Source organism: Drosophila eugracilis, unplaced genomic scaffold, assembly GCF_018153835.1.
Source record: "Drosophila eugracilis isolate 14026-0451.02 unplaced genomic scaffold, ASM1815383v1 contig_367, whole genome shotgun sequence".
Taxonomy (NCBI): Eukaryota; Metazoa; Arthropoda; class Insecta; order Diptera; family Drosophilidae; genus Drosophila; species Drosophila eugracilis.
In genome coordinates this window covers 3,648,754-3,666,403 of record NW_024573224.1, presented here as the reverse complement: position 1 = coordinate 3,666,403, position 17,650 = coordinate 3,648,754, and the positions used below count along the sequence as shown (strand labels likewise).

Genomic DNA, 17,650 nt, shown 5'->3' with positions numbered 1-17,650 from the left:
GGATAGAGATTTGGGCACCGATTACATTGGTTTTATTGTTACCTTTGTTCTACATTGTATTTAGAATCGACAGTCTGGCCCGCCTTACCAGAAACCAGTTTATGCTATCAGTTCGGCCCAAGCACACAGGCACACGGCTCGCTACACTTGTCGCTGGGTCTATTAGTATAAAAGTGTAGGAATCGGACGGAGAGTTCAGTATTTGTTTGTCGTTAGAAATCGTCGGACACAGCCGCAGTCTCTTCTCCGTGCGGGAATTTAAATTCAAATTAGAAATCCCCAAAGTCGGTCAGTAATAAATAACAATTGTAGCAAATTTGTTGGGCGATTCGCAGACTTAAATCATTTAACGCGGAAATACATTTTTGCTTGGCAGAAAAATTACGGAAATAAATTGTCCTGAAAAAATTCTCTTTCCGGGTTAATATAACTATTATTAAATAATAATAAAAATAGTTGTGAAATAGACGTTGAATTCTGGAACTGGCATAAATATCAATATAAAAACTACTTAATTGTCATTGAAATGAAAATGTCTTCTAAACAAGACAAAAGCGAAAAGAAAGTAAACCGCTATTGAGTTTTAGACTTTGATCACCCAACAACCTGTTCAATATAACGTTTTTTACATAACATAGTGCTTTCTCATTCGTTAACTGCAATTAAGATGATTTAAAAATTCAATGAAATTGTTTAATTACTGTGATCTTGAACTGCTGATCGTTTCCGCTGAGAGTCAACTAATTGATCTCCCGATTACAGATTCAGCACCAACAATGTCGCCGAATACCAAGTCGGAAAAGCCTGTCAATCCAAACGAATACCTGCACATTCCAAAGTGGGTGAATGGGGATTACTTTCTACCTATTATCCAGAAGGATGTAGAAAATTTCGACAAAATTATAAACTTTACACCGATTGCGGCCACTGCACCGGGGGAGAACTATACCTCCATTATGATCAGGGTCATCGTGGATATTCTGCTGAAAGGTTAGTTCGTTTTCTCTAGTTTTCTAGTTCAATATTTCTTTATTTTAAAATATTAAAATTGATCCTTTTCAGATGGCAGCGAGGAGAAGGTTTCATACATTCTGAAAACTATGCTGGAGGCTGACAGCGGAGCAGATGTGGTCAACGGAATGGGACTATTTCCCAAGGAAAGAAAAATGTACGAAGTGCATATCCCTCAGTTCGTAAAGCTGTACAAGGAGGCTGGCCTGGATATTGAATTGGCACCCAAGTGTCTTCATGTCGAGGCCACAGCCGAGCTGATCACCCTGGTCTTTGAGGATCTGAGCCGACAGAAGTTTAAGAATATTGATCGTCTGAAGGGATTTGACCTGGCGCATATGCGTCAAGTTCTAAGAAAACTTGCTGAACTGCATGCCGCCTCCGTGATTGCTAGGGAAATCAATGGCCCCTACGATCCGCTGTACTCCATGTCCATGTACAACGAACAGAGCCGTGCGCTTTTTGAGGCTCTGGGAGAGATGCGCCAAGTGCAGTTCCTCAAAGCGATGCGACAGTGGGACCTCGAGAATGTAGAAAAGTACATTGACAATATGTGGAGTCCGTTGGAGGTATTCGAGGAAGCTCTACGAATCAATCAGGTCGACGAAAGTGAGTTTAATGTGCTGAACCACGGAGACTGCTGGTCCAACAACATCATGTTTAACTACAAGGACAATGGTGAGATCGATAGAACCTTATTCGTGGATCTGCAGATCGGCAAGTGGGGCAGTCCGGCCCAGGACCTTTGGTATCTGATCACCACATCTGCCTCGCTGGATATCAAGGTCACGGAGTTTGATCACTTCATTCAGATCTATCATGAGCGCCTGGAGGAATGCCTGAAGCTTCTTAACTACACAAAGCCTATTCCCACTCTTAGAGGTCTACACATCATGATGCTGAAATATGGATTCTGGGGACCCCTGACAGCCATGGGTGTGATGGTGGCCACACTCATGCCGACAGACAAGGATGCTAATATGAAAATGATGATGGCCCCAGGACCCGAGGCGGATGCCCTACGCTACAGAACCTTTATCAATCCCTATTACGGCAATGCCATGAAATTACTATTGCCCTTCTTCAACAACAAGGGTCTTTTGAAGTAGTCTTAGGTTCTTATTCCCCATCCCAATCCCATTTTACAGAGTAGCCAATTCGTTGTGATATCATATATCATAAGATCAAGCAATAAATATGAATTTGTATATAATTTAAACCTACATTTTTGCCAGTTTCCATTATTAATTCGCTTGCTCGAACTTCGAGCCGTAAGCAAGTTGCTTGTCACAGACTGGGGAAACAATCATGATGACTTGCTTAAATTGGAGACGCGAGCGATGAGCTTGGTATGGGGGAATTTTTTTTATGGTAAAGTCCAAAGAGAAAATGATTTCAGCCAATAGTATTTTATTAAAGTACCAATTTCTCAAATCTCACTACGAATTTGTGGGTGTCAAAACCGCATTCGTCACGAGAGTGACGTATGTGCTAACAGCAATACGCAGTTGTTGATCGTTGTTATCAATCCATGGTTATCAATCAATTAGCAGAAATAGACATTGACAAAGTGATAACCATTTATAAGCGTTAATTCTCATTAACTAAAAACTGATAACAGAAAATGTAATTATTAGTTCTTAATCATCTTAATCTCAACTGCTCAGTTTGGTCTTAAAACCGCACTTCTTTTCCACGCTTAATATATTATATCTTAAAACCGCTGATTTGATCATTCGGAAAAATTCCATAAAATAAATGCACTCCCTACCCATAGCATTGAGTAACTGCGTCATAATGGGGCTTTAATTGCCCTGGGCCAGTCAGTCTATATAATTAGGAACACGCAAATAATTCTCATTCGCTGGGCTTCCAGATGAGCGACCATAGAGAAATGCAAATTAGCGATTCTAATGAGGCAAACATTTTGATTGTTTGTTTTCGAAATCATTTGTTAGCTTAGACTGACACGAGTTTCTGTAGAAACGTGCTCAAAATACTAGAGCTAGAGATGAATATTTATGTATTCCGAAAGAGAAAGTTGAGAGTAGGGAATGGGACTAACCTTTTATTATCATTTATTTAATCACCATACTCAGAATAAACATTTTGTTTAGCTTTATAAAGCTTCATATTAGTAACATATTTAGCTATTTGAAAGGTAAATACTGTTTCTATATTTGCAAATTTCACTTTATATATTGATTACTAAGGCATTATAAAAAATCCATCTTTAAGCTTTTAGCTTGCCAAATCTATCCAAACGGGCCAGCAAGATTTTCACCTCTTTAATGTAGCCCTCAGAATATGAGCATTTTCTGCGCTTTTCCTCATTCTGAAGCAAATCACCAAAGTCAAATAACTTATCCTTCAATGCCCACATCAGAGGCAGGAATGTGCTTATAAGGAAGAACTCTAAAGTGATTATAGAAAATATTTTGATAAGATTACTAGCTATTACTTTGAAACAGATAACTTACCATAGTATTTGTGCTGATTAAACCGCTTCCACAGCCCCGATTGGGTGGGCATTTTACCCTTGTATCCAATTTTCTTTAAAACATCCTCCAAAACGAAAAAATAATAGTCGATAATATCATCATAGTGTTTCCAGCGATGGTCGGGTTCCATAAGCATATATATAGAATATGCCAGATCGAATGTCAAAGGGAAAAGATTGGAGATTTGAAAGTCCAGCAGCATGCAGTCCTCAAAAGATCCTGGGTCCTTATACTTGAACATAATGTTTCGAAGGTGTAGGTCACCATGGCAAAGTACCCTGTAAGGGTCTGCTTTCGGGTTGTTTCGGGATACTTTCCACTCTGCCATAAGGCGATCCAAGAAATCTTCCTTGATGCTTTCGAAATAAGGTTTGTACTTCATAAGCTCCGGTTCCTTGCCCAAAAGGTCCACGAAAAATTCCATTCCAGTTTTCATGAAGGGTTCATTGAAAACATGTGGCATCTCAAAAAGACCATGGGTGTAAGGCTCCAGAAAATCTGGTTGCTGGAATAATATTGACGATTGCAGACTTGATTACTTCTTTTTCAACTTACCTCATTCTGCACTTTTAAGCTAGCTGCATGCCACTTGGCGAGCTTGAAGTAGACACGATGTATCTCATCTAAGGTGGCATCACGATCTCTCAGCACAAAGTAACCCATCTCCACGAGATCCTCAAAGATCAGAACCTGATGCGGCTCTAGGCTATGATATATACAATTCGTAAAAAGCTTAGTGCTATCACCAGCCTGCCGAAGAATCCTCTCGAATTCGGGCAGCACCTTCGAATACATGGCCACCTCTGTTTCGAAGATGGGCGATCCTCCAATCATCTCCTTCTTGTGACCCTCCGCCTCTGGCATCGTCTTAATGATCAGAGACTTTGCAAACTCCCCCTTCTTGTTGGTGTACTTGACCTTGGCCCTGAACATTATGCTGGCATAGTGATCTCCCTTGGCACTAGCCGGTCCGAAGGTCAAGTCGATAACCTTAACCACCGGTTCCTTTTCATGGTGTCCCAGAACAGAAGCTATGAACTCTGAGTTGAGCCAGTGAGGTGGCACCAATTCGTCATCATTGAACTGAGTTACGTCGGGGTTCCCGCTCATTTTGTTTACTAACTTCTAGTTCAATTTCCAAGAGAGAGGGTACTGAATAAAGCTCGATTTTGCTTATGTTTAAATTGACTTTCAGAGATATTTTCGATTTTGAATGAAATTGAGTGGGCTTTTAAGAAGCTTTTAGTGAGAGATAAAGGTGAGCTTTTGTTTTGTTTTGAAATACTTATAGTTCATTCTCTCTTAGTTTAGTTATTAGAAGAGAAGATATTCTCTTTCTAACACCATCATTTAGTATATATTTTAAGATAAGATAACAAGAGGGGGATTAGTAAGAGTAAGTAAGACAGATGATCATCATATAAACAATCAATCCAAAACAAAACAATCAATCCAAAAACATTTTTTATTAATGTACTTAAAAATATAACGTTTAAGAGAGCGGTTCGTAATTTTCTAACAGTTTTATTGTCTGTTTTTGGTTAACTTCTTGTTCATGAATATCTTTTATAAATTTCCAATCTTAAAGATCTTCAAAATATCCTGATCTTTCGAATCTAGCCAGCATTATCTTACATTCTTCAATGTAATCTTTTAATTTTTGATCTGTTTCTTGGTTATAATTGCCACCAAGGCTAAGGCCCACCGACATTGGCAAGTAAGTGCTTAGGAAGAGGAATTCTAAAATCAAAATAATCCTATATAGTTTGACAAAATTCAAAAAGAGAAGCACCTTACCGTAATCCTTAAGGCGTTTCATTTCCGACCAGAAAGCCAGAGGAGTAGGCATTACTCCCTGGTAATCAATCTTTCTAAGAGTCTGTAGAAGGACGAAAAAGTAGTAGTTAAGTAGGGTCTCCAGCTCCCCAGTACGCTGTTCCCGGTTCATCAACATGTAAATGGAGTACATTAGGTCCACTGCCAAAGGAGCAACATAGCATCCCTGGTAGTCCAGCAACATGCAATCCTCGAAGGATCCAGATTTCTTATTGTGTTTGAACATTACATTTCGGGTGTGGTAATCCCCATGGCAGAGAACGTAGTAACCTGGTTGGGGATTCGTCTGGTACTCCTTCATAACGTCTTTGAGTCTGCCAATAAAGCTAGTACCTATCTTCTCAAAGTGCGGCTGATATTTTTTCAGTTCAGAAATCTGACCTAAAAATTCAGTAAACGGAGCCGCACCTGAGTTCATATAGGGAATGTCTACAAGACAAATTCCATCATTGAACTCCTTAAGGAACTCAGGTTGCTGGGGCAGGAATTAGTGCTGTAGTTAATGTATCTTAAATATAATTTTCAAGTTCTTAAGTACCTCGTTAATGATTTTCATGCTGGTTGCATGGATTTTAGCCAGCTTGGACAAGGCACTAGATATCTCCTGATGCGAGAGAGCACGATTTCTTGCCATTTCATAGCCCAACTCTACGAGATCTTCAAAAATTATAACCTGTCGCGGCTCGAGGCTATAATATACACAGTCTGCATATAGCTTGGATGTATCACCAGATTCTCGAAGTATCCTCTCGAACTCGGGCAGAACTTTCTTATACATCCCAATTTCAGTTTTAAATAGCGAAGAACCGGCAAACATTTCGGACACCGTTTTGATAATCAGTGATTTGGAGAAGGTTCCCTTTGGGTTTGTATAATCCACTCTTGCTCGATACATAACACTGGCATAGTTATCACCTACAGAACTTCCAGGGGTGATGACCAAATGGGTAACCTTAAGGTCGATCTCCTTTTTATAGTTATTAAGAACTTCAGTTATGAACTGCACATTCAACCATTCTGGATGGTTTAGCTCGGTGGTATTTTCAGCCATGTTGTTATATATTTAATACTGATTAAAACTTTCCGATGTAAGAGGGACTATTATCATTTGTGCTTCCGATGTAAATATTATGAAAGTTTTGCCTGACGAAATTAACGAAAGTTTGCTTTTGGCTCTAGAGAAACGTGACGGCCAACCGCCCGATAGGAACTGAAATCATCCACTCTCTATCCCTCTCTTGAAATTGGTTTGTTTTGAGCTTTAAAGCTCTGGAAATTTTATTGAAATATCCATATGGGTTTGCTTACAGTTGGCTATAAAATCATTTATTTTATTAATGGTCGTTTAATACTTTTGTACCTTTCTTGCATTGGTAGTTTGTATATATTCCTATTTACAAACCCTCAAAATAACCAGACTTTTCGAATCTGGCCAGCATTAGTTTTGATTCTTCAATAACATCTGTTATTTGATAATATTTTTTACGAGTTTCTGGATTGAGAATCGCATCCTCGATATCCATGCCATAAGTTCTAATCCCAATAGACACGGGCAGGAATGTGCTCAGCAATAGGAACTCTATAATTGATATATTATTCTTTATATTGTTAAACAGATCTTCAAAAATCGACCCTTACCGTAATATCTATGGCGTTTCATTTCCGCCCAGAAGCCATTAGTAGTAGGCATTGCCCCCTTGTAGCCTATCTTCTTGAGAGTCTCTAGAAGAACAGAGAAGTAATAGTTTAACAAAGTCTCCAATTGACCGCTTCTCTGTTCAGTTCCCATCAACATGTAAATGGAGTACATCAGATCCACGGCCATTGGAACCACATTGCATCCTTGGTAATCCAAAAGCATGCAATCCTCGAAGCATCCAGTTTCCTTATTGTGTTTGAACATCATGTTGCGGGAGTGATAGTCTCCATGGCAGAGAACGTAGTATCCTGACTGGGGATTGGTTCGATACTCCTGCATGATATCCCTCAGGCGGTCTTTATAGTCAAGTCCTATCTTCTTAAAATACGGTTGGTATTTTTCCAATTCAGGAGTGCTGCCCAACATTTCTGTAAAGGGAGTCATTCCTGAGTTTATTATAGGACTGTCCATTAGTCCCGGCATGTCACACATTCCGTACTTGAACTCCGCAAGGAATTCAGGTCGCTAAAATTATAAGGCAAAAATTTTAATTTTAAAAAAATATGAGTCTTTTTACGTATCCCACTTACCTTATTAATCATTTTCATGCTAACTGCGTGTATCTTAGCCAGCTTAAAGTACGCACTACAAATTTCCTCCTGCGTGAGCCAACGATTTCGCACTATGGCATATCCCATCTCCACAAGATCTTCAAAGATTATCACCTGCCTAGGTTCCAGACTGTGATAGATACAGTCCACATATAGTTTGGTGTTATCATTTACTTCCTGAAGAATCCTCTCCGTCTCCGGTAGCACTTTACTATACATTCCTATCTCTGTTTTGAAATAGAGGAGAATCTGCAAACATATCCTTCTTGGCACCCTCCTCCACAGGCATCGTTTTTATAATTAAAGATTTTTTGAGGGAACCTTTCGAGGTTTTATATTGCACCTTTGCTCGGAACATAATGCTGGCATAGTGATCTCCTTTGGCACTAGCCGGGGTGAAGATCAAATTGGTAACACTTAGATCCGGTTCCTTTTCATAACCACTCAGAACTTCAGTTATAAACTCAACATTCAACCATTCTGGGGGGTTCAGCTCGTCAGCGTTAAAACTATCTTCAGCCATGTTGTCGCACTTGTCGTTATATTGATACTGCTTTAGATTTGTGTGGGAAACTATATCTATATACCTTCGATTTCATGTAATATACGAATTGCCTGGCGAAATCGTTATCAGCTTTGCGCTCTTAAGATACCTGACAAATGGGCCCAAGGGAACAACATTTGTCACGGTCTCCTGACTTTTGTTTTTGTTTGAAGCTTTAAGCTTTTTTATTTTCGACAAACAAAAAATATAGTTTGTTTACTATTATTAAAAGCTTGATATCGTTTGAGTCTTTTATTTTTAAAATGGGTTATCTACTGTATAGTTATATCCCCCTGTATTTGACTAACTAAGGGTCAATGTAAGAGGGGTTCCCAGGCAATGCAAACCTTAACAGATAAATTAAAAAAAATCACGTTTATATAATGCACATATGTAAATGGCGTCCCGCGTTAGATAGCGACGTGCGTGTTCTCTCGCTTGCCAAAGTCGACTGCCACAGCCCTCTTCCCGCTCTCGTTCTGGCGTTTTCACAGATCGTCCCAAAGAGCGAGAGCGATCAGCTGATCGCTCCCCGCTTCCAGCTTCTAGCACATTGGGACAAGCAGTAAGCCGACCACCAAAACATGACAAAAAAATCACTTCAAAGCTTTTAGATATCTTTCACGAACGAAAAAGCTTTTAAAAGTATTTAAGTTTCCCATGAAATTAATCAGTTGAAAGAGAAACGTTGGATTGTGAGTTACGCATACGCAATGACGGACCAAGCTGAAAAGATAGTGAATCCGAACGAGCATTTGGAGATTCCCAAGTGGATAGACGCGGAATACTTCCAGAGGGTTCTGCAGAAAGATGAACCTGACTTTGAGAAGATTTTGAAGTTCAAGCCGGTGGCTGCCATTCCGCCTGGCGAAAATTTCACATCAGTTATGTTGCGGATTCACTTTGATCTTCAGATGAAGAGTAAGTTATAAAAACGAAAAAAATAAATAAAATTTTAATCTTAATATCACCCCAGATGGCAGCACGAAGCACAAGACCTACATTTTTAAGACCATGCTGGCTGAAGAGCGTGGTGGAAAGGAGATTCGCGAAGGTGGCATTTTCGACAAGGAGCTAATGATGTATCAGACCTATCTGCCCGCCTTTGAGGAGCTATACAGCTCCGTCGGAGAGAATATCCAGCTGGCCCCCAAATGCCTGCTTACGGATCAACGTGAGAACGGCATACATTTTGTGTTCGAAGATTTAGGCGTAAAGAAGTTCAAGAATGTGGACCGGATACAGGGTCTGGACCTTGTGCACATGAAGAGGTCCCTTCATAAACTGGCCGAGTTCCATGCGGCTGCCGCTGTTTACGCCGACCAAAAGGGACCATATCCTTCGGAGTTCCAGGAGGGATTCATTGGCAGGGAACACCTGAAGATGCATGAAGAGGGTTTTTTGGTTAAGGCTCGATCTTATCACAAATCCATGACTAACTGGGGATTGGAAGATCCAGAAAAATATATTAACAGCTTTGTAAGTAAGCTTGGAATATTTTTAACATAAAACTAATTTCCGACCATATACACAGCCTACGGTGGAGCAGTACATAAAAATGTGTGAGAGGAACCTGGAGACCGATCCTTTGGCCTTCAACACTCTTACGCATGGTGACTTTTGGTCTAGTAATCTCATGTGCAATTACCTAGCCAATGGTGAAATCGACGAGGTCATCATGGTGGACTATCAGCTGTGCAAATGGGGCAGTCCTGCCCAGGATCTGCTCTTCTTCATTACCCTCTCGGCGGCCAGTGATATCAAGCTGAAAGAGTTTGACAATTTTGTGAGGATTTATTGGGAGCGATTAGTGGAATGCCTAAAGCTCCTTAAGTACCAGAAGCCACTGCCCAAACTGCGTGATCTGCAGACGTCCTTGTACCAGGATACAAATACAGTTTATGGTAGGTTCTTGACTGAAAAATCTTATATAATTTAAACTTATTGAGATTTTTGTATTACATTTTTTAGCTTTTATTGCCATCTTCAACCATCTGCCAGTGATTCAATTCCCCTCCGACAAGGAATCCAATTTGCATTCCCTAATGCGTGACGATGAGGAGGGCGACAAATTTCGCCTGCGGATCTTTACAAATCCAAGTTTCTGCCGTTTAATGAAGGAAATCTATCCATTTTTCTACAACCGTGGCATCTTTAATTTTAATGACTTTGCTTAGGCAACAAATTGTAATAATTATTGTCTTTTTGACAGCTCTTAAATAAACAAATTTAACTTATTGTCGTAATAAATCTTAAGATTCCGTTTACTGGCTAATTTCAATACTGACGTCTTTAGCAAGATCCAACTATAACGATGACTGGCTAAGTTGTAGAAAATTAACGAAAAAACAAACGATCTTAAACTTATGATGATAATGAGCTTGGAAAAAAGTTGATAATAAATATATACAAGGCACTCGTGTTCGAATTAATTGTTTACTATCTATGCCGTAGAAAAAAATAAATTATCTAAATTGATAATTAAATTATTAAGTAACATATGGTGAAATAGTCAAACAAAACCATTCGTTCTGGCTCGCATAAAAGGTGCTTTTATATAGATTTTGATAGTGTATCGAAAACAAACAATGATTAGTCAGTTCCCTCGCTCAATTGGTTGTCAAGGCCGGCAAACCAGCGAAATCTTTATTATGACCATTTTTTAAATACCCTTACAAACACAAAAATATAGGTAGATAGGGTAAATTAAAGTTTAGATTACTTCTAGATTAAATAAGTATCCAAGGAAGCAAGTCATTAGAAATACCCAGCATTCATTAATAAACATAAAAGTGTGAGCATTTTAATCAATCCCAATTGATAAGATTGAGCAGATAGTTTTGATAGTCAAACAAACGTAAAGCACTTATAGGTGTTACCCCACCAAATGAAATAATTTTGGCGATAAGCGACCCTAGAAAAGCTTCGCTGAATGTGTGAGCAAATTCAGTTCTGAACTAGCAGGTGCCGGTAGAGGTTGTGTTAGCCAAATATTAGACAAAATCGTAAAAAATGTCCGAATCCGATGAAATCATTAACCCAAATGAGAATCTCATCATTCCCGACTGGATCAATGAGAAGTACTTCGAAGGGGTACTGGCCAAGGACGAGCCGAATCATGCCAAAATATTGAAGTTCACCGTTGTGGCGGCCATTCCGCCAGGCGAGAATTTCACCTCCACTATGTTGAGGATCTACATAAAATTGGAAATGAAAGGTTAGCTTGTGATAACCCTAATTCAATTAAAATAGTATTTTTAAAAGCCAAATATCCTGACATACCTCTTCATATTACAGATGGCAGCGTCAAGACCAAAACCTATATTTTCAAGACGATGCTGCCCGAGGAGCGTGGTGGCAGCGACATCAACGAGTTTGGACTTTTCCCCAAGGAGGCCAAAATGTACGAAACGTACCTTCCGGCTTTCGAGGCTCTGTACAAGGATGCCGGTTGGGATATCCAGCTGGCACCCAAGTGCCTGCACACTGAGGAGCGTGAAGGCGATATCCATTTCATATTCGAAGACCTGCGTGTGAAGAAATTCAAGAACGTTGATCGCACCAAGGGACTGGACATGGAGCACATGACACACGCTCTGCACAAGCTGGCCGAGTATCATGCAGCAAGCGCTGTCTATGAGGAGCAACATGGTCCCTATCCCAGTGAGTTCAATGAGGGATTCGTGAAAAAGGATGTAAAAAAAGTTCCATTTGGATGGGTTCAAAATCAAGGAGAAGGCCTACAAGAAGGCAATTCTTTCGTGGGGCATGAAGGATGCAGAAAAATACGCCAAGGCGTTTGTAAGTTGCAAGAGATTATATGAGATATCAATCTTTAGTTAATACTAACCTAATCCCCTCAGCCCACTGGTGAACAGTATTGGGCCCAATGTCTAAGCACTTTGGAGCTAAATCCCGATGATTTTCATGTTCTTAACCACGGCGACTTCTGGTCGAGCAATCTGATGAGCAGCTATCTGCCAGACGGAAGCATCGATAAGCTAATCCTTATAGACTTCCAGATTGTCACGTGGGGAAGTCCAGCTATTGACCTGCTCTTCTTCCTCACCCTCTCCCCCGCCAAAGAACTGCGAATCAAGGAGTTCGAGCATTTTGTAAGGATCTACTGGGAACGTCTTGTCGAGTGCTTAAAGGTTTTGAAACTAAAGAAACCTTTGCCAAAGCTACGCGATCTGCAAAGCTCGTTAAACAATAAGAACCATTCGTTCTATGGTAAGATCTAGAAGAAATCATTTTTTATATAACAACATTTAACCAGTCATTCTCCTGTAGCTTTCTTCAGCTTGTTGAATCACCTGCCCATCATTCTCTTCCCCACCGATAAGGACAGCAACCTGCACAACATGACCGCTGAAACGGAGGAGGGTGAAAATCTTCGAGAATGTTTGCTTTCCAATCCCGCCTTCGGAGACGTTATGAAGGATCTCTATCCCTTTTTGTATAACCGAGGAATTTTGAACTTTGAAGACTATGATGTGTGAAATTTTAATAGGCATTAAATTGTTGATAAGTATTACGAAATCAATTGTATCTTGGAGTGTCGAACAAGTGTGTAGCTTATCAGTAAGACTGTTGGCTTCAGTCAAGTTGATGATTTTATGACGATGATGTTTTAAAAGTAAAATACAAAAGTTTTAGGAATGACAATTCGTTTTAATTTTTATTATGTAATCTGAAACTTCTGCAAATGTTCTAGCCATCATATGTACATAAAGAATTTTATTACATTGATAAAATGTTTGGCCGAAAATAATCTCGGGAGATAACATCTTCTGATGATAAGCTCAACATTGTCATTTAAAATCCGGATCAGTTGAAATCATGTCGTGTCCCGAGAAGATCGAGAGCCCCAACGAGAGTCTCGTTATCCCAAAATGGTTAAATAAATCCAAGTTTGAATCAGTGCTAGCAAAGGATGAGCCTGATTACTCGAAGATTACGAATTTTACAGCAGTCGCCGCTGTGCCGCCAGGTGGTAATTTTACATCCGTCATGCTGCGAGTTTACTTGGATTTGGAAATGAAAGGTGAGGTGGTTATATAAGTAGAGACAAAGAGCTAAAGCCAATCTTTTCCAGGTGGAACACAGAAAAGAAAATCGTATGTCGTTAAGACGACCCTTGATTCGGATAAGGGTGGCAAGGCCGTAGAAGAGATGCGGTGCTTCCAAAAGGAACAGCACATGTACTCCACTTATCTGCCGGAGTTCGAGAAACTCTATCGTGAGGCTGGCCATCCCATTCAGCTAATGCCTAAGTGTCTGGAAATCGGCGAGATGGAAGGAAAACTCTATATCATATTTGAGGATCTTGCAGCCCAAAATTATGTAGGTGCGGATCGAAATAAAGGAGTGAATATGGAGCATATGCGAATGTCCCTTCGCAAGTTGGCTGAGCTGCATGCAGCCAGTGTGATCTACAGAGAACGCCATGGACCCTACCACATTGACTTTGACCATGGCTTTGCCAAGAAGGACAATATCCAACATTCCATTAGAGGATTCGAAGTCAAGGCTCCAGAATACAAGGCAGCCATGAAAACCTGGGGAATGGATGAGAGTTACTATAAGAATTTTGTAAGCGTTTTATTATTAACCTTGACAGAAATTCTAACTTTTCCTAATCACAGCCCACTACCGAGCAGTATGCCAAACTCTGTTTGGAATCCCTTCATGTGGATTCCCAGGACTTTAATGTCCTTACTCATGGCGACTTTTCTGCCAGCAACATTCTGTACAAGTACGATGAAAATGGATCTCTTAGTGAGGCTCTCCTGCTGGACTTTCAGATATGCAAATGGGGAAGTCCGGCTCAGGATCTGCTAATGATAATATCCATTTCCGCGGAGAATGATCTGCGCTATAAGGAATTCGATAACTTTGTGCGAATCTATTGGGAATATCTCATCGACTGCTTGAAAGTACTGAAGTACGAAAAACCTCTTCCCCAATTGAGGGACATTCAGTGTTCGATCTATAAGAAAGCAAACACTTTCAATAGTAAGATCATTAATATATATATATAAGGTATCTCTTAATGACCTTTTATTTCCTTAGTTTTCTTTGTCGTGATGAATCATCTGCCTGGTCATCTACTGCCCAGTTGCAAGGAGAGTAACCTGCACACCATCACCTCCACAGAAGAGGCAGGCAAGATCTTCCGTTTGAGAGCCTACACAAATCCAACCTTTGTGAAAGTAATCAAAGAGTTTTATCCATTCCTCTGCAATCGCGGTCTCTTCAATTTCGAAGACTTTGAGTGATCACAAGTTCATTCCTCTTCCAGTGCAGCCCGCACTCGCGTCTATTAAATAAATTGTGTGCGAATATTGATTCTGGTTTATGCAAGTTTTCAATGGCGACTGATTGAAACCGGGAGACCTTGAAATAGTTTTTCCAGCTTGTTTTTCAGTAAAAGCTTTTGTCTTTTTTTGATCTCTACATATATTTTTGCATATAACATTTTAAGATAATACACAAAATATTTGTCTACTTATCACGTACTCACCGTATCTACATCAAGAAGCTGATAAAGGCTGTAAGGCGATAGCCGAGTGAAATAATCTTCACGTTGAGAGATATAAACAAAAAGTTTTTCAGGAAATAACAAAAATCAGTAAACTTAATTTTTAATTAATTAAATTCTGTAAATTCTGTTGACTATACGAGGTGTGTTCAAAAAGTAAGGTGACTCTTCAAATTTCGCGAATTTCAAATTTTTCGATTATCGATTTTTTTGTTTTGTTATATTGGTACACTCTTCCCTAACATCTGTACCAAGTTTCAATGGAACATCCTCTTTTGTTTGGTTGTGAGAGGCGTAAAGTTACAAGTTGTTTTGCGAGCTCGGCGATTTTTTGCTATCGAAAAATATGGATCAAAGGATTTGGATTTTTTGGCCAAAAACAACACCACAATAATGCCTCAGCCACCATATTCACCGGATTTGGCCCCATGTGACTTTTTCTTGTTCCCAAAACTGAAGATAATCGAAAAATTTGAAAAATTTGAAATTTGAAAAGTCACCTTACTTTTTGAACACACCTCGTATAACTTCTAAAAGGTTTCGATAATCGAAAAATTTGAAATTCGCGAAATTTGAAGAGTCACCTTACTTTTTGAACACACCTCGTATAGTCAAAATGATCTCAAGAGCTTTTACCTCTCCCGGAACACCAAAGTCAGAGCCCACTGTCAGGTTATCAGGTATTCCCATCACAGCACTGCCACTTCTGATAAGCCTGGCGCCTACTGCACTGCTTGACCAAATTCCGGGTGTACGGGGAAAGCTCTACCAATTAACACCCACTGTCTCCCGGGAGAGTCTTCGTTGGCCCACCACAACCAGTCAGCCAGACGCGATGCTCAGTGTCCGAGCTGTTGACGAACCAGTTAGACGGGACGGGCGATTGGCATTGCTTTCGGGGCGTTGATAAGTGCGCACCTCACCCACCTCGAAGTAGGTTTTTTATTTTGTTTTGTTATTTTTTTGTTGCTGTGCGTGCAGTAAAAACGAAAATAACATCGCGGGGCTCAAACAAGAAAAACATTCTCGATAAGGAAAGTCGAGGCGAAACAGTTGCGCCGCACACTCCGGACGGAGAACAACGCAGTGAGCTCACTCCGGCGGAATCCCAGCGCCATGCCCGATAACAGTAATAAATTTAGCGCCTCCAGCAATGTCCGCATTCCGGACTGGATCAATGAGGCCTACTTTAAGCGGCTGCTCAAGCGGGAATTCCGTGAATTCCGGCGCATCTTGAACCTCTCAATCATTCCGGCCACGCCGCCCGGAGAGACCTACACCTCGCTGCTGATGCGCATTGTCATTGACATCGAGATGAAAGGTGAGAAAAATAGGGGGCGGGAACTTACTATAAATAACGGTTAACAACTTATGTATTTTACGATTTACAAATTACTATCATTGAAAATATAAAATATCACACATACGCACTGTTACCCTCTTACGAAACAAAGCAATCCTAATATTAATTTCTTCACAGATGGATTCTCACAGCAAAAGTCTTATATAGTAAAGACCATGTTGGACGATGCCCAGGGAAATGGTGGCTTTGTGAATACCCTTAATATCTTTCCCAAAGAGAAGATGATGTATGAAACCATCATTCCGAACTTGGAACTTCTCTATGAGGAGGCTGGACTGAGTGTGAAGTTTGCTCCGAAATGCCACTGGGCGGAGGATATTAAAGGAAGAATCTGCCTGGTGCAGCAGGATCTACGAACCAAAAAGTTCCGCAACATCAATCGACTTAAGGGATTCGATATGCCACATATGCAACGAGTGCTGGAAAAGCTAGCCGAATTTCATGCTGCAAGTGCCGTTTGGCGGCAGCGGAATGGACCTTTCCCAGATGATTTTCAACGTATTTATCTACCCGCCAACTACAACAAATCAAAGTCATATCAGGCGAGGATCCTAAGCTACAAAGCAGCAATGGCCACTTGGGGTCTGGCCGATCATGAAGAGTACGTGAATCGCATTGTAAGTATAAAAAATATAATAAAATGTATTTCATTCGATAATAAAAATTTTGTGATACATTTTTATAGCCCACTGCCGATCAATTTGTGCAATCCTACGCCCGCTGCTTCAACAACAATCCACATGAATTTAAAGTTCTCAATCATGGTGACTTTTGGTCCAGCAACATAATGCTGAGCTATACTCAATCTGGTGATATCAATCAGATTCGCTTTGTGGACTTCCAGCTGTGTAAATGGGGCAGTCCGGCTCAGGATTTATGGGAACTCATCATCTGCTCGGCACGGCATAGCATAAGGATACAAAACTTCGACTGCTTCATAAGGATATATCACACTCACCTGGTGCGTTGCTTAAAGACCCTTAATTATAACGAAAGGATTCCTATGCTCAGAGAACTACACATGAGCATGATCAAGTATGGATTTTGGGGTATGTTCATAATCCTATCTTTATAGTATGGTCTTAATAGGACTTTTTCCATCAGGTTACTTCACAACTTTCACCCATTTGGTCTTCATCCTCCTGCCCGTGGATGCGGAGGCCAGCTTGGTCAAGCTTATGCAGCCAGGAGAGGATGGAGATCGCTTTCGTTCTAAGGTCTACACAAATCCCCTCTACGTCCGCGCTGCATTGAGCATATTCCCCTTCCTTTGCAGGCGCGGCATTCTGGACTTTTGAAAATATTTAAAATTCTTACTCCTAGCCAAAAGCCAAGTCTGCGATTTTTATAATCAATTTCACTGCTACTTTTAGGTTTTTTTTAAACATTAAGCATAAAATGTAATAAAAATATCTTTACTCTATCTCATTACCTACCTAAACTACCAAAAGAACATTATTCCTTCTAATTTTTAATATGTTTTATAAATAAATTAACTTTCTATACTGCAAAGCATTTATTTCCATTTTAGCAAGAAATCTCATTCTTATCTCTTGTTTAGCTGCGACAAAATCTGTTTATTTTTTGTTCTAATAAATTAA

The 17,650-nt window shown here is 40.1% G+C and overlaps 8 protein-coding genes across 8 annotated transcripts; 5 read left to right on the top strand and 3 right to left on the bottom strand.

Moving 5' to 3' along the window:
* The first annotated feature begins 144 nt into the window (after nucleotides 1-144).
* Nucleotides 145-2,234, top strand: LOC108113810. The gene is made up of 3 exons (XM_017224519.2): nucleotides 145-288; nucleotides 763-990; nucleotides 1,063-2,234. Exons 2-3 carry the CDS (start codon nucleotides 777-779, stop codon nucleotides 2,118-2,120), a joined length of 1,272 nt encoding a protein of 423 aa, XP_017080008.1. The 5' UTR covers nucleotides 145-288; nucleotides 763-776; the 3' UTR covers nucleotides 2,121-2,234.
* An 838-nt stretch (nucleotides 2,235-3,072) lies between these two features.
* On the bottom strand, nucleotides 3,073-4,676 carry LOC108113689. The gene is made up of 3 exons (XM_017224365.2): nucleotides 4,068-4,676; nucleotides 3,492-4,017; nucleotides 3,073-3,426 (listed from the first exon to the last, which is right to left on the bottom strand). The coding sequence occupies exons 1-3, from the start codon at nucleotides 4,620-4,622 to the stop codon at nucleotides 3,245-3,247; spliced, it is 1,263 nt and encodes a 420-aa protein (XP_017079854.2). The 5' UTR covers nucleotides 4,623-4,676; the 3' UTR covers nucleotides 3,073-3,244.
* Nucleotides 4,677-4,959: 283 nt separating this feature from the next.
* On the bottom strand, nucleotides 4,960-6,408 carry LOC108113801. Its single transcript, XM_017224509.2, has 3 exons — nucleotides 5,887-6,408; nucleotides 5,310-5,823; nucleotides 4,960-5,252 (listed from the first exon to the last, which is right to left on the bottom strand). Exons 1-3 carry the CDS (start codon nucleotides 6,397-6,399, stop codon nucleotides 5,095-5,097), a joined length of 1,185 nt encoding a protein of 394 aa, XP_017079998.2. The 5' UTR covers nucleotides 6,400-6,408; the 3' UTR covers nucleotides 4,960-5,094.
* A 316-nt stretch (nucleotides 6,409-6,724) lies between these two features.
* Nucleotides 6,725-8,456, bottom strand: LOC108113800. The gene is given in 4 exon segments (XM_017224508.2): nucleotides 6,725-6,927; nucleotides 6,987-7,512; nucleotides 7,578-7,835; nucleotides 7,837-8,456. Coding segments are annotated over 4 exon segments (1,254 nt in total). The 5' UTR covers nucleotides 8,122-8,456; the 3' UTR covers nucleotides 6,725-6,742.
* Nucleotides 8,457-8,835: 379 nt separating this feature from the next.
* LOC108113815 lies at nucleotides 8,836-10,392 on the top strand. The gene is made up of 4 exons (XM_041818703.1): nucleotides 8,836-9,063; nucleotides 9,119-9,621; nucleotides 9,677-10,046; nucleotides 10,114-10,392. The coding sequence occupies exons 1-4, from the start codon at nucleotides 8,856-8,858 to the stop codon at nucleotides 10,317-10,319; spliced, it is 1,287 nt and encodes a 428-aa protein (XP_041674637.1). The 5' UTR covers nucleotides 8,836-8,855; the 3' UTR covers nucleotides 10,320-10,392.
* A 723-nt stretch (nucleotides 10,393-11,115) lies between these two features.
* On the top strand, nucleotides 11,116-12,899 carry LOC108113688. The gene is given in 5 exon segments (XM_017224364.2): nucleotides 11,116-11,359; nucleotides 11,440-11,840; nucleotides 11,842-11,943; nucleotides 12,006-12,375; nucleotides 12,436-12,899. Coding segments are annotated over 5 exon segments (1,287 nt in total). The 5' UTR covers nucleotides 11,116-11,154; the 3' UTR covers nucleotides 12,645-12,899.
* An 85-nt stretch (nucleotides 12,900-12,984) lies between these two features.
* On the top strand, nucleotides 12,985-14,467 carry LOC108113673. The gene is made up of 4 exons (XM_017224348.2): nucleotides 12,985-13,189; nucleotides 13,241-13,737; nucleotides 13,791-14,160; nucleotides 14,218-14,467. The coding sequence occupies exons 1-4, from the start codon at nucleotides 12,985-12,987 to the stop codon at nucleotides 14,421-14,423; spliced, it is 1,278 nt and encodes a 425-aa protein (XP_017079837.1). The 3' UTR covers nucleotides 14,424-14,467.
* Nucleotides 14,468-15,548: 1,081 nt separating this feature from the next.
* On the top strand, nucleotides 15,549-17,574 carry LOC108113693. Its single transcript, XM_017224370.2, has 4 exons — nucleotides 15,549-16,007; nucleotides 16,167-16,666; nucleotides 16,735-17,098; nucleotides 17,154-17,574. The coding sequence occupies exons 1-4, from the start codon at nucleotides 15,803-15,805 to the stop codon at nucleotides 17,345-17,347; spliced, it is 1,263 nt and encodes a 420-aa protein (XP_017079859.1). The 5' UTR covers nucleotides 15,549-15,802; the 3' UTR covers nucleotides 17,348-17,574.
* Nucleotides 17,575-17,650: the final 76 nt, after the last annotated feature.

Excerpts from the sequence above, each read along its gene's own strand:
- LOC108113810 (XM_017224519.2), top strand. The coding sequence starts at position 777 with ATGTCGCCGAATACCAAGTCGGAAAAGCCTGTCAATCCAAACGAATAC. Across the intron at positions 991-1,062 it reads CGTGGATATTCTGCTGAAAG|ATGGCAGCGAGGAGAAGGTT; the intron begins GTTAGTTCGTTT and ends GATCCTTTTCAG.
- LOC108113689 (XM_017224365.2), bottom strand. The coding sequence starts at position 4,622 with ATGAGCGGGAACCCCGACGTAACTCAGTTCAATGATGACGAATTGGTG. Across the intron at positions 4,018-4,067 it reads GCTTAAAAGTGCAGAATGAG|CAACCAGATTTTCTGGAGCC; the intron begins GTAAGTTGAAAA and ends ATATTATTCCAG. Across the intron at positions 3,427-3,491 it reads TAATCAGCACAAATACTATG|AGTTCTTCCTTATAAGCACA; the intron begins GTAAGTTATCTG and ends TAATCACTTTAG.
- LOC108113801 (XM_017224509.2), bottom strand. The coding sequence starts at position 6,399 with ATGGCTGAAAATACCACCGAGCTAAACCATCCAGAATGGTTGAATGTG. Across the intron at positions 5,824-5,886 it reads GCATGAAAATCATTAACGAG|CAACCTGAGTTCCTTAAGGA; the intron begins GTACTTAAGAAC and ends TTCCTGCCCCAG. Across the intron at positions 5,253-5,309 it reads GAAACGCCTTAAGGATTACG|AATTCCTCTTCCTAAGCACT; the intron begins GTAAGGTGCTTC and ends TTTTGATTTTAG.
- LOC108113815 (XM_041818703.1), top strand. The coding sequence starts at position 8,856 with ATGACGGACCAAGCTGAAAAGATAGTGAATCCGAACGAGCATTTGGAG. Across the intron at positions 9,064-9,118 it reads CTTTGATCTTCAGATGAAGA|ATGGCAGCACGAAGCACAAG; the intron begins GTAAGTTATAAA and ends ATATCACCCCAG. Across the intron at positions 10,047-10,113 it reads GGATACAAATACAGTTTATG|CTTTTATTGCCATCTTCAAC; the intron begins GTAGGTTCTTGA and ends TACATTTTTTAG.
- LOC108113673 (XM_017224348.2), top strand. The coding sequence starts at position 12,985 with ATGTCGTGTCCCGAGAAGATCGAGAGCCCCAACGAGAGTCTCGTTATC. Across the intron at positions 13,190-13,240 it reads CTTGGATTTGGAAATGAAAG|GTGGAACACAGAAAAGAAAA; the intron begins GTGAGGTGGTTA and ends AATCTTTTCCAG. Across the intron at positions 14,161-14,217 it reads GAAAGCAAACACTTTCAATA|TTTTCTTTGTCGTGATGAAT; the intron begins GTAAGATCATTA and ends TTATTTCCTTAG.
- LOC108113693 (XM_017224370.2), top strand. The coding sequence starts at position 15,803 with ATGCCCGATAACAGTAATAAATTTAGCGCCTCCAGCAATGTCCGCATT. Across the intron at positions 16,008-16,166 it reads CATTGACATCGAGATGAAAG|ATGGATTCTCACAGCAAAAG; the intron begins GTGAGAAAAATA and ends ATTTCTTCACAG. Across the intron at positions 17,099-17,153 it reads GATCAAGTATGGATTTTGGG|GTTACTTCACAACTTTCACC; the intron begins GTATGTTCATAA and ends TTTTTCCATCAG.